The 14,203-nt window shown below is 34.8% G+C and overlaps 1 protein-coding gene and 1 pseudogene across 1 annotated transcript; one reads left to right on the forward strand and one right to left on the reverse strand.

Annotated features, from left to right (window-relative positions):
• The first annotated feature begins 247 nt into the window (after positions 1–247).
• Positions 248–3,449, forward strand: LOC125647235 (uncharacterized). The gene is made up of 3 exons (XM_048873927.2): positions 248–475; positions 1,040–1,184; positions 3,004–3,449. The coding sequence occupies exons 1-3, from the start codon at positions 279–281 to the stop codon at positions 3,229–3,231; spliced, it is 570 nt and encodes a 189-aa protein (XP_048729884.2). The 5' UTR covers positions 248–278; the 3' UTR covers positions 3,232–3,449.
• A 7,604-nt stretch (positions 3,450–11,053) lies between these two features.
• Positions 11,054–13,969, reverse strand: LOC125647236 (putative nuclease HARBI1; annotated as a pseudogene).
• Between the last annotated feature and the right edge of the window lie 234 nt (positions 13,970–14,203).

Genomic DNA, 14,203 nt, shown 5'->3' on the forward strand with positions numbered 1-14,203 from the left:
CAGTTACTTGCTAACTAAAGGGTGCACACTCCAGGTCAGTGTAACTATGATTCAGTATCTTTACCAAATACAGGTACACACCTTTCCGAAAAACCTGTTTAGATAATTATATTAAACATATATGTGTAAACTAATTTTGTATTGTGGTACATGTATTATTATAATGCTATTGTTAATTTATATTATGCAAATTTGGTGTGGGGATTGATTTCTATTTTTTCATGTTGTGTACATATTACAGGGAGGCAGGTCAATGTACACATGTCTTAGCTGTTATCATGATTCTGGAAGAATGGAAGATTTCTGGTTTTGTTGAAATTCCCTCAATGCTGTCATCAACTTTCCTACCCCAACAGTGGGATAAGCCAAGAGGTGACAAGATTCAACCAGAAGCAGTGTCCCAGATGATCATTTCCAACCCATCAAACCTAAACAGAAAAAGAAAGCCAATTGTGGCTTCTTTTGTTGACACACGGTAAAAAAAAAAGTGTACATCTTTCAATCAATTCTTTCTCTTTATTTTTTTCTAATTGTTTTGCATGACTGATTGTCATTCTACATTTCACTCACATGGAGACAGTCTTTAAATTAGATATACATATGCCCAATGTTTTGGCCAAATTAAGGCTTTTCAGCAGAAAAGACTCACTTAGTTGTAAAGGACCTACAAGGACACTAGGGGTATGTTTTACAAAAGAACTTCAGACTTACGACAAAATTTTCAACTTTATTGTAAATCATTCACTCCGAATGCAAAATATTTTTTAAAGAAAATATTGAAAATTCAGCGTTAGAAAAGTTTTAATTCATTCATTTAAAGTAATAACTGTATAATACAATTTAAGATTTGCCGCAAGTTGTTTTGTAAAACGGGCCCCTGGCCTCTAACAAATTTTTACAGGTGTAGTAATTAGGTCTCAGCCAAAAGACTCCAAACCACACAGCTGCCAAGTCACGCCCAAGTGTTTGGCACTGAACACTTGTTACAACATAAAGTTCTTTTAAATGGTCATTCAAAATTATTTTCAACAATTTTCAGGAAAACTGAAATCGGTGAAATGGATATGGAAATCCTGAAAAAGTTTAAACAAGCCCCGATTTCCTATCTGGTATCCACAGCAGCCGGACCAACTGTTGACACTCCATTCGGTGCTCATTATATAGGATCTCCTCTCAGCTATCATGTAAGTTACAAACTTTATTCAGACAAAATATATGAATTAAACTTTTTAAGGAGGTACTCTACAGTATCATAATGACTGACTTCCTTTTAAAACATGGAATGAAATATAAATATCAGCAATATTTGTCTTTTGATTTCAAAAATCATCGTCTACCTAAGTAGCTTAGCATATCGACTGCTGAACTGTAGATCAAGGGTTCGAGTCCAGCAGAGGTTTTAAATTTTTGTTGTTGGTCAGATTGCTTTCTACTAAAACTGCATATTGTGACTAAATTAAGTAAATTTTAAAGTTTTCAATTTCAAAATATTATTGCAAATATCCTCCACTTTTCATCCATATCAAATTTCGTTGGTGTAGCATTATACAGTAAATATCAATGATTATTACATTTTCCACATGCAATCGATTCATTTAAAAAAATTCATTTGTAGGAAAACCTCGCTGATATCATGAAAATTTACAACAAAACACATTTAGTGAATGAAGTTTAGCAGTTTTCTTTATCTTGAATTAAATATGGCATAAAATTTGTCAATACACAATAAGTTAACCATATCTGATCAATAATACTAAAGAGAGAAAGACTAATTTTGCCTGACAGTATTTTAAAATGTTTTATACGAGCAATAGTCCGTTCAACATGCATACGATGTTTGGCTATTTTGACAGTTTCTGTTACCTCTAAAGCTTTCATCTGTGTTGCACATGACACAAAAGGTGGAATGTTTAGTCGAAGACCAATAGCTTCGATTTCCTTTTCAATATTAAACCCTTTGTCCACCATAACTCCATCACCATTTTGTAATTTCCCACATTGTTTAAGGTCTGACAATACTTTAAGGAAGCCACTCTCCTTTGTAATAACTTTATCAGATACTGATCCAGAGAATAACATGGAAGAAAATATTACAGAGCCCCTTGGATCTATGCCCACAAGTCCTTTCAAAGTTGTGCATGACTTATAGTCAGAAAAAAACATTGACTCTGTCGACTGAGAGAACTGGGCTTTTGTACTTTTTACTCCGTACAGTCAATAATGACGAAAGTGTCTGGAAAATCTTTCTTATAATTTTCAGGCATCTTTTCGATTATTACTTCACGATGAGGCCATATATCTACACTACCTAGTCTGAAAAACATGAAATTAATCCAGTGGGTGAATATTGCACTGCAGTCGTGCACAGATATATCAAACAAATATGAAATATGTTTAAAGTCAAAGTTTTGTCTCAGTTTTATCAAAACAAGCAAGAGCTGATCCTTTGTTGACAACGATTTTGCACCTTTAAGAGTTTTACTCCATATAATAGGATCTTCTTCTGTTGGTACTAAAAATGAGTATAACACATTGAACCGGTCTTTAGAAAACCCTGTATAATACTGATAATCAGTGTCCTTCAGTTTTTTTAATATCCAAATCGTCCTGAATTTTGTTGTTGCAGCTCAAAATTAATTCGGAGCAGTTTTTCCTTCTCTTCAGTTAATGCAGTATTGTCAGCAATAATGGCCAGTATTTCAAGTGGATTACAACCTGAAATATATTTAGAAAATTTAATATTATTTCTTTTTTTTTTTAGCATTCATGGGTAGTACAATAATGTAAAACATATATGATCAAAAGAATCTTGAATGGTTTTTCATTAGACATGATTTATATACAAGTCAACATGGATCCCGATAGAAAATACACTTTTTCCATGAAAGTCAAATCCGATCACAACTCATTGGAGATCCTAAACATAACCCTCAACATTATATGTCATGTCTATCATTACAATGTATTTATTATCGCAATGTATTTATTATCGCATAATTTCAGGCACCATTGATTTTACCTATTACAAAACCCCGTGCAGCAGAAAACTGTGGAAGTACTGTGTTCCCAAAAGCCCTTCATACCTGCGTTGACCTTGAATGCATTCAAAACCTTACACATGAATGGACTGAGCTGAATTTGACACAGAGTGATGCAATTAATTTGGAAAAATCAACAAGATATACCTACGTATTCATTTGCATTTCATATTACCTAGCACTTTACATGTAACTGTGCATGACAAAAAACTTGTATTTACACGAGTCATCAGTCGACCTGCACGGGCACCAGATCTGCAGCTATGTCCCCTTTGTACTTTCTATTTACGAGTTTAATAATATTTTAATGAGCGTTACAAGTATCGGTGAGCATATTACCTTTGAACACACGTATAAATGTTTCGCTTTCCCTCTTTCTTTGAGTATATCTTCATTTAACTGATAATGGCGACGACCACACAAGCGTATCCACCTCTTAGCTTTTTCCAAGTTTCTTCCAGGTTTTGGAAAAGGAATGAACACTATCCCTCCTTTAAGCCGATCTGGGTATCTGCTATCAGTGTTACAAGTGCCCCAACAGCAACGTTTCACCATCATTGCGTTGTCATAAACCAATGTAAACAATCCGATAAAATGTCGAATTTTCGCTTGTTGTCGGGCAAAATGGCGGCGCGTCCTTAGCTTCAGAAAGCACATGCAAATGGGGCTCTCTGATTGGCTAATGCTCCCGTCACTCAAAAATTCGGCGATCCGCCAATTACAGTGGTGTGTAGAAATGTACCTCAGTGCACTTCGCACCATATGACGTCACAATAAAAACGACCTCACGACGTACAAGTTCCTACAGTTATATTGCGGGGAAAATGTCATATTAGTATGTCGTCATTTACTACCGTTATCAAGTGATAAGCAGTATACATGAAATTTTTTTTGTCAAATACTTATCATATAATCATATATTATTTCTTTTTCATATCAAATCACTCAGCATTTATCATATATAGTTTGCGTGAAGGTAATGTTCATTTTATATTGTTACATTGAAATCGCCCTATATATATTCTCCTGATTCCGATTACCATTGCGTTTAGTTTACATAATTATTGCGACCAGTTGCAGTAAATGTAAAAGTGCAATGATGTACAGTGTATGGTGGTGCTTAATGTTTATACATTTATATTCTTAATACATTGCTATATCAGAAAATGTTGAGACCAACTTCTGACACAAAAAGAAACCCCTTTCCGCATCTGATAATCTCTTGCATACTCTCAATTCAGAAATATTCTGTATTAGATGCATTTTAAACTTCTTTTCTTCTATCGGACAACTTGCTCCTAAGACTTTTCATTTAATGTAAAGTAGGCTCTCTTTTTCAATATTAAAAGGGTCGGTCTGCATGTAACCGATATTGTTGCACTTTTGCAATTATCACAATCATTTTTGTTGAATCTAAACATATAATGTCACGTGATAGTTTCCTGATGATAAATATATGAAAATATATGGAAGCTTACTGGGTATCGGTTTAAACGTTGTTTCGTTCGCAGATATTTTTCATTAAATATTATCCATATAAAACACTAAAGACCATTTTATGCATCTATTTTACTTTATTTTTTAATGGGACGTCTTAATTCAATTGAGTCGCCAACTTCCCATATTTATGTAGCAATATTCCATTATCACCTGCATATGGTGTTTATATCTCTCAAATGATTCGATACGCAAGAGTTTGTTCTTCGTATAGTCAGTTTTTAAATCGAGACAACCTACTGACAAACAAGTTGATGGTACAGTCTCGATTGAAGTCTTCTATGGTCGTTATAACGATCTAGTTCGTCAATACAACCTATCATTGGGTGAAATGATGTCTGACGTGTCTCATACCGATTGTTAGGCCGTTCTTAGCACACTGAATTTGATTATGGATAACTTCGTTTACCTGATCAGGATATAGGGCTCATGGTGGGTGTGTGACCGGTCGACAGGGGATGCTTACTCCTCCTAGACACTTGATCCCACCTTTGGTGTGTCTAGGAGTCCGTGTTTGTCCAACTGTCTATTTTGTATTGCTTATAGGAGTTATGAGATTGATTGCTGTTCGTCATCATCACCTTTCAGGAATGAAAGATTAAAATCTTGTAGTGAATGGTTCTTGTAATTAAATAATGGTTGCAAACTATGTATTTTATACAGTGTCAGATGTTTGCTAATTGGGAGTTTTGAAAGTCTTACCTTCTTTCTGGCGTTCTCGGTGTGCAGTAACAAGGGAATATTCCATTACCATTACACCTCTTGCTTTTTGTGTAATAGTAGAAATGTTTGTCGCATCCATCCTCAGATATCATGTTCCTAAGATGTTTGTGATCTAGAGGTAGAGCGTTTGCCTCTCTTGCGGAAGGTCGGTAATCGAATCCCGGTCGCGACAGACCTGAGTCGTTAAAACAGGTAGTAACAGTTCCATCGCCAAACGCTCGGCATCATGTGTGAATGTCACAGGTCCTCCGAGATGACCTTAAAAAGGGATGCCCCGTGTCAAAGGAGGTGTGGCATGCTAAAAACCCCTCAGTGCTCAATGGCCGTAAGCGCTTAACATATGTCTGAATTTGAAGCCCTTCACCGGTCTTGGTGACGTCTCTATATGAGTGAAACATTCTAGAGAGGGACGTTAAACAAAATACAATTAATCAATCTATATATCCCCCTGTCATCCGGTTTTTGAGAGCATCTGACCTACCCTATGTACCCGTTTTCTCTTACTGCTCTGGCGTCGGATGTTTGCATTACACCAAGACGGATTGAAGCTTGTAGATGTGTATTTAGATGGTGCATGGGTATGAATGGTACAAATATACTTATGTACTTTGATTTACATTACAAGCAGGGTGTGTTGACAGGTGTATGTACTTCTGTATCTGTCTATTCTTGTTGGAGCTCTACAGAGATACCTACAAATCCCTTTTCCATACCTTGCAGATTTACTTTAGGGCATTTATGAATGAAATGAGAAGATAACGAACAGTGATAAATCTCATAACAGTTACTCTTACAAGGAATACAGAATAAGGAGTGGGGAAAACACGAACCCCCTGAATACACCAGATGTGGAATCAGGTCCCTCACTGGTTGACGTTTCTGGGCTGCAACGTTGGTATCACAATGACTATGTCATGATCGCTGGTATGGTAGAGCACGCATTGACTAGAGACCGTCGGTGATTTGCAAATATATCCAAGACGATGCTTTTAAACTTAAGAAAATCTATCATCTGATGGTAGTGTGTCACAATATTGTGTCAATGTTAAATATTTTTGCATTATAAATTTGTCGACTACTTCGACTTTAGATGAGTTATTGTTATCTGCTAGTTTGGGGATAAATTGATCGACTATTTTTGTATTGCTACACATGTATGTTTCACTGGCCACAATCTGATTTAAAATACAGGGCCCGTTTTACAAAAAGTCGTAAATCGTAAGTCCTAAGTCATAAATTTGAAGAACTTACGACAGATCGTAGGACCGTTTTACAAAACGTATCGTAATCGTATATCGTAAATTCTTTTGTCGCAAGTCGTATATGGAACTCTTCAGCGAATGAAGTTGTAGAAATGAACATAGATACCGCGCGAAACCCGACGCTTTGATTAGTTTTTTCCACAAAACAAGCATTAACATATTATAAAGTTGACCACGGGTATGATGCATGTGACCCATGTGATGCATTAATTAATAAAACATGAGATCGTGCATCCTTGTGTTAAAATTTGGCTTTTGCATTTAGGGGTATATGTGTTCTGTAGCACATAGTATAAAAATAGACCCGCAGAGGCATGTCTAATATGGATTTTTTATTTATTTTATGAGTTGTTAAAGTTATTTAAATGGGGAAAAAAATGGATTGACAGAAATTTCTAATAGTATTTACCTACTTTAAATCGCGACGTAAATAATTCGAAGTAAACTAATGCACAGGTGCTTGTGGACAGGACTTCCGGTACCCCCCTTCTTGTATTTTTAAATGTTCAATTCCTTCATAATATTATGATCGGTGATATGACATTTTTAAAAACGGTTTCTATGCGAGATTTGTGTATTCCATTGAAATACATAAACTCTGAAGTTACATATTCTATCAAAAATACGTCAGAAGTACCCAAAGAATTGAACATTTAAAAATACAAGAAGGGGGGTACCGGAAGTCCTGTCCACAAACACTTGTGCACCCCCCCCCCCCATCTGATTTGTTTTTTGGCGGTGATGGATTTTTTTTTTACCGGAAGAGGGCTAATCCCTAACGTGAAACGATTAATTAAGTTGGGATGGGATAGACAGGGAATCCACACATTTCGAAGAAAATATAGCCGCAAATAAAAAATCAAGGGGGGGGGGGGGGGTTAATATCCATACTTCAAGTGCCCTGTCCGTAATTGTAATTGCAGCCTTCTTATTGATTGAAATGTAAATAAACTATACATTGGTATTCTGAGACATAAGTTTTAATAATTACTTGCATTAAATGAACTTAAGGTTTGATTGCATTAAAGGCCTGTACATTGTGCTGAAGTGACTGGCCTAATAAGAAAAGCTTATTTCAAGATTTAAAAAATAGTAGGACTTAATGTTTCTTGTAATTTACTTGAAAAGTTATACGATTCACTAGTTTTACTAATTTCTCTCTATTGTTGTGAGGTATGGGGGAACAATTTATTGATTAGAGATGATGATTTAGACCCCTTTGAATTACTGCATTCTAAATCTAGGTGTCCATTGCAAAACTTCAAATGTTGCTTGCAGAGCAGAGCTTAATAAAATGCCACTATCAAAAAATATAATTATACAATCGATGAAATTTCTAAATCATCTAATTGAGTCAAAAATATGATTTCACAACGTAATATAACATAATATACTTTTGTATGGTGTCATATTCATGTATTGAAATCACTAATTGTATTTTGAATATTATTGTTTCTATGGTAGAATCTATAATAATTTAAATCGATAATTTATAATTATATAATTTTTATCTTGTAGTGTAAATGCATGTAGCCTAACTACAAGAGATGCAAAAAGTGTAAAAAAAGAAATGGATTGACGTCCAAAGCCAGACTAGCAAGCGGGAGGCAGGGAGGAGGAGAGAACAAAAGAAGACTGGTGGGGGTCCACCTCCATTAAGTTTGAAACCCTGGGAGGATAAGGTATCAACTGGAATATTATGCATCCCATTTGTATTAAAAGTTTCAATGGTCTGTAATATTGATTAAATTCCGTTGCATACACATTTAATGTAATCTTCAAATTCATTGTAGATAATTTCCCTGATTGATGTAAGCATGATTACAGGGATAGAGGGAGGGTTTGATGCAAGTGAACATGCTGCTGTCCCAGGGCCTTCATGTTCCGCAAAAACAACACCCTTTGGTACACTTACATGATTTTTCAAATTTAATAGAATAGAAACAAAAAGTTTATATGTGCTCATTGTACTATTGCATCATGACCTAACAACTACATTCACTTCCCAATCTTTTTATTTTTACTTTTTATTTAAATCATGTTATGGCATGAGATGAAACTGTGGAACACTTGATCAAGGGATTTCACTCCCATTTTGGAATCTTTGATCCTGTTATCTAATATATTTGGAATGCCATCATTATATGCTGATGGGTTGCAATGCCCAAAGTTGTATTTACTTAATAAACTATTTACTTGTATTGTTTTCAATTTAGATAATCATCATTTTTTTTCAGAACCCCCACAACCTATATAATCAAATGTACCACAGACTTTTGTCCTCCCTTCCTCTGCTGGAGGTAAGTATTTACCTGAATGTTTAATTAGTATTTCAGTGTGTGCTTCAAAACTCATATTAAAAATAATAGAGAACTTATACGAGAAATAACCAGGAACCTATGCATCTATATCTATCCTTAGGCTAATGTAGTACATGTATATGAGTCCCTGGCTTTGGAGGTTTTATGATGCTTGGTAATTTGCATTAATCCCATTGATGTTTATTAATTAGGTACATGATAACACATGCATCTTAAGATTTTTTAATGAATAACTTTTTAGATTCACCTCATGAGTGCCCCTCAAAACCAACGAAGAAACGCCCAGCAGTAGAATCAGCTAGAACACCAGGTATACATATGAAATTATTTAATTTTGAATGAAAAAAAAACTTTCAAGAATTGGATTTTAGCTTTCTGCATGCAATGTACAATCAAGTTGACAAAATGGGGAATGGTTTCATTTTGTAATGCTTGGATCATTCAAATAGCGAACTTATTTGATTAAATTATGTATTTTAAAGAAATGTGTTCTTTTTCCCACATATCTCTCAATGTCCCTTCTTGAAATTCAGAGGGAAAAGCTGAGTTTGAAAAGGGAGTTACTCAATATTGAGAAAAAGAAGTTGAAGGTAATGGACAACATACTGCTGGAAATCAAACAGAAGAGTTGTTGCTGCTCTTTTTCAATGGATCCACTGAGTCAGTTCCAGCCAACTTCAAAACCAGCATCTTGTTCTGTATCACCCACCATAAAAGGAATTGTAAATTCAGAAATGTTATTTGAGAATCAACACCATTATTCAATTCATTCTTTTTTATGCCCCAGAAATCAAAGATTCGATAGGATATAGTTTTTGGTCTGTCCATTTGTCCGTCTGCAGTATAAAAAACTCTTAACTTTGGTCATGTCTATTACACCATAAGAGGTAGACTTTTCATATTTGCTATATGTACATGTATCCTTCCATTGACACCAAATATGTTGACCTTTTGATCTTAAAATTGACCTCTGATCTACTTTAGAAAATTATTCACCAAAACGAATTCCAGTTTGTTGTAATCTGGGTGCATCAGTGTTTCATAAACACATTTTTTTTTCACACATTAGACAAACACATGTTCAAACTGAACAAGCATATGCTTGATGATAATTATTACTATTAGCTTATATATTGTATGTACATACATAACATGTTCAATAAAAATACAATCATTTCCGTGAATAAGAAGGTACAAAGGCATCCTATATTACTTATGATAAAATGTATGATTTCTTAAACTTACAGACTTTCTTTCAATTTGTACATGTATGTACTTTTTCAACATCTTTGGCTTGATGAAATCCCCATGTGACGTCACACTTTTTAAAACATATTATCAAAAGGTACCCATTTTCTTTCAACATTCAAGCAAATTCATGTTTATGTCCTTAAAACAGTGTTAAAATAGACATAAAAATAACATACACCAGATGTAAATCATATTAAGATTTCTTGTCTTGCAAACATATCACAGGGTAAAGGTGTTCTACTTATTGGTCCCCTCAGGCATTGTTCACTTGTAAAATTGTTATTGTTATCAAGTTTTTAACTGCAATGTATATTCTTCCAAGGGGAAGTAAATCAATTTGTTTTGCAAAGATTTCGAATAGTTCATCATTATAATCCTCCTAAATTGTACATTAGTTACATGTGTATAATATAGTATTGTAGTTATTGTTATGCAGTGTATTGCAGTACAGCTCAAAAGTCAATGTTGTATCATAAATTATGTTTAGAAGCATAAATATAAATTACCATAATCTATTTAGTTAAAACTTTCCCCAATGAGACAGAAGTAAGAGTTATTGCCCTTTATGCAGAATAAGTAATGTGGTATGTCATTGTACAGGTATATGTAAAATATCTTTTTATACCTCATGATCATCTCATGGTTTTGAGACACAGTGGATTTACAGACAACAAATGAAGTAAATTACCTAATGTCTTGCATTGGTGGATTAAGGGGGTGATGTGTGTTCTTGGGTGTTGGAACCACACTTTTTATCTGAACAATCAATGCACTTTTCTGTGTATAATACTGCTATTTCATAAGTGTTTATTTAATTACTTCCAAGTGCTGGGTCTGCTTTAGCAACGTTAAGAATTACATGTATTTAATAAATGGTCAATTGTTAAAACCTTATAACAGTGTCCTTATAATTTGACCTATAACATTCAAACCATACTAAAAGAAAACATTGTTATTGCACTTAAAACAGTCCTAACAGTCTCTGTCTTATTTGCTGCCCAGCTGGATTTGTGGATTGATTGACTACCCCATCACCTGTCTCATGAACACCGTCTAGGTCCACTCCATCTGGCATGGGTAGTCTGTCTCCAATGCATTTTTTATGCAACTTGGAGCACACAACAATTGTATGAACGCACTTCTGCGTTTTAAATGGTAATACTCCACCAGTTGGGTGTAAACATCTGGAAAAATCAATGAACGCAAATATTATACCTATAATTTTTCTAGAGGAACAAAAATTAAAGAATTTTCTAATTTCTTTCCTAATACATGTATCAGCATACTACTGTAAATGTATTGTTTTAAGAATGTATGATATTTGGCGAATATTCAAATAGGTTTTTCAACAATTTACCTAAATCGAGACTTGAGTACACCAAATACTCGTTCTACCACAACACGGGTTCTGCAATGTGCACTGTTGTAGTTGATCTCCTGCTGATTCCGTGGTATATTGATTGGTGTCATTAGATATGACTTCAGGGGATACCCTAAACACAAAAAACTAATTCATATTAGATACTAATTGGCTAAACAAATGGGTAAATCTTTATACATGTATTAATATGTATATATGATTTTGAATACCAGATATATAATTTATGTGTCACACCAGAATCTCCCAGAAGCCATCCACTGCAACTATGACTCAATATCTGGCTTAAGTTGGAATTTTCAAAAACAAAACTGTCATGAACAGCTCCAGGCCACTTGCAAACCAGATCGGTGAATCTATTCGAAAATAATTAAAACAGGTCACAATTATGATAACCTGTCAACTCAAAATTAAATGTGTCCTAAACATAATTTTTTACAGTATCATCCTATAAAGATACAACAAACTTTTGAATTCATATCAATTTAATTCATACCTAAGTGTGGCATCGGCTACAGCTTGGACATTAAGGGCATGAAAACCTTTCCGGCACACATAGCTGGTTCATTATCAGATGGGCCTGTATCTTTAATAGGGTACCATCTACAGCTCCCAGCACATTCGGAAATTGTGCCTTCCTAAAAAAAATATTGGCGAATTTCCTCCTCACTAGAAGGAAATTTAATGTTCTGTAGTCGATGACAGAGTGATGCCAAAACTCTGTCCATGGCAACACAAACACTTAACTTGGAAATTCCATGTAAGTCTGCACATTCAGAATAAAATATTCTCTTAGTTAGGCATCTGACTGTAGCCAAAACCTGTTGATTGAGTGTAAACTATTTGAAGCTGATCAATTTGATACATGTACATGTACATATAAACAATTCATAATTACTGCACAGTATGTTATGAGCAAGCATTTTGTCTGTACATACATTATATATACATATGCACATGCAATATTTTCCGAGTTACATCGATAAGGTGAGGGGGGGGGGGGTCGGATTGCTTATAAGTTATCTGTACTAATACATGCATATTATATAAATAATTAGACTTATTATTTGATCTCAATATATATATATTGGTTTCATTCTTAAATCTTATTCGTCTATGAAATTAATCATTACAATATACTTTTGTAGTTATGAGAGTCTCATAAATTTGAGGTATGGAGTTAGGAACCAATTAGTTGATACTACAAATTTGACTATACTGATATATTTATAAGTATTTTACAATAACTGTACAAGGATAATCATAATTATCTTAATATTAATTAAAGATTTCCAATATCAAGGGAATTAACTTGATTATTTGTAAAGTTAGATTTTAAAAAGAGTTATTCTTGTGTATTGTAATATACATAATATACTAGATTAGCCTATATAGAATTATGATTCTACAGGTACGTGCCTGTATCAAGTGGTCTAAGTGGGGGGGGGGGGGGGGGGGGGGGGGGGGGGGGGGGGGGGTCATTCAATCACACTTTACCAAAAAAGAAAAAGAAAAAAAAAAGCAATACCGTTTATTTTTCATAAATACTAATAACTGGTATAATGGGGGATGTCGTTATTAATTAATTCACTCACAATTTCTTTTTTCCATTTGAAATACATACTTGTACAAACATACTAATATGCCTAACTGATAATTTAATGGACGTGGAAAAGGGTTAAGGATTAAATTCACTCACAATTTTTTTCCCGATACCGTGTCTTTTTCATGCATACTAATAATTGGTATAAATCTACCATGGTATTGGATAACACCGTGCATATATATGATGTACTAGTATCTGCATACATGTACACATGTATAATATAGGCCTACATAACTACGTATGGATGGGTGTGTCGAAATAGATCTGATATGACATGCATACTTTCTTTTAAAAATAATTGAAGTAGTCAACATTATTGGAAAATGTATGGACTATGCGGGGATATGCAAACATTGCAATGGATCCTATGGCACATACCTGCTACATTTGTTTGATCCGCGCACTGACGGAAATATACGAATACGTAAACACATTTTGTGTGACGAAGTCATCAGAGGAAGTGACGCATTGTAGTAAACAAAGGAGGCAAGACAGGCCTTTAAGTGTGCAGACAATAATAAATCATGGTACGTACTTGAATAATAGCTGGTACAGCCTTGCTTCGGTTTGTAGGATGCTCTACGTCTCCACGCACTAAATCTGTTAACTCGTAGAGATACCGCCTGGGCAAACGATACCTCTCGATTACCTCAACATCATTGAGGTAGTCCAACGGATTATTTCTATCGCGAAACACCCGCAGCGCACGTTTTTTATGAGTCTCATTCATAACATTTAACATTAGAAATGCAGCCATGTTGAATTATTTTAATAACCATAGTAACAAAGATTTTATGGAGCACTTACGACAAAACTTGGGACATAGGGTCGCCCCCGGGCGGTCGTAGACTTAAGGCCGAATTTCATCGTAACTCGTAAATCTTAAATCTTTGTAAAACGGTCGCACATCGTATGTTATGTCTTACGACTAATTTTAAGACTTACGAACTTTTGTAAAACGGGCCCCAGATCTCTCAAATACCGCACGTATTTCAATCAGATTGCACTGACCAATGAGTTGTGTAAATTCTATCTGCAAGGGATGCAAGACTCCGATGGTCTATTATGTCAGATACGGGACTGGCACGAGCCGCGTAGCGGCGAGTGATCAGTCCCGTATCTGACAT

The sequence above is a fragment of the Ostrea edulis genome, chromosome 6 (genome assembly GCF_947568905.1).
Source record: "Ostrea edulis chromosome 6, xbOstEdul1.1, whole genome shotgun sequence".
NCBI lineage: Eukaryota > Metazoa > Mollusca > Bivalvia > Ostreida > Ostreidae > Ostrea > Ostrea edulis.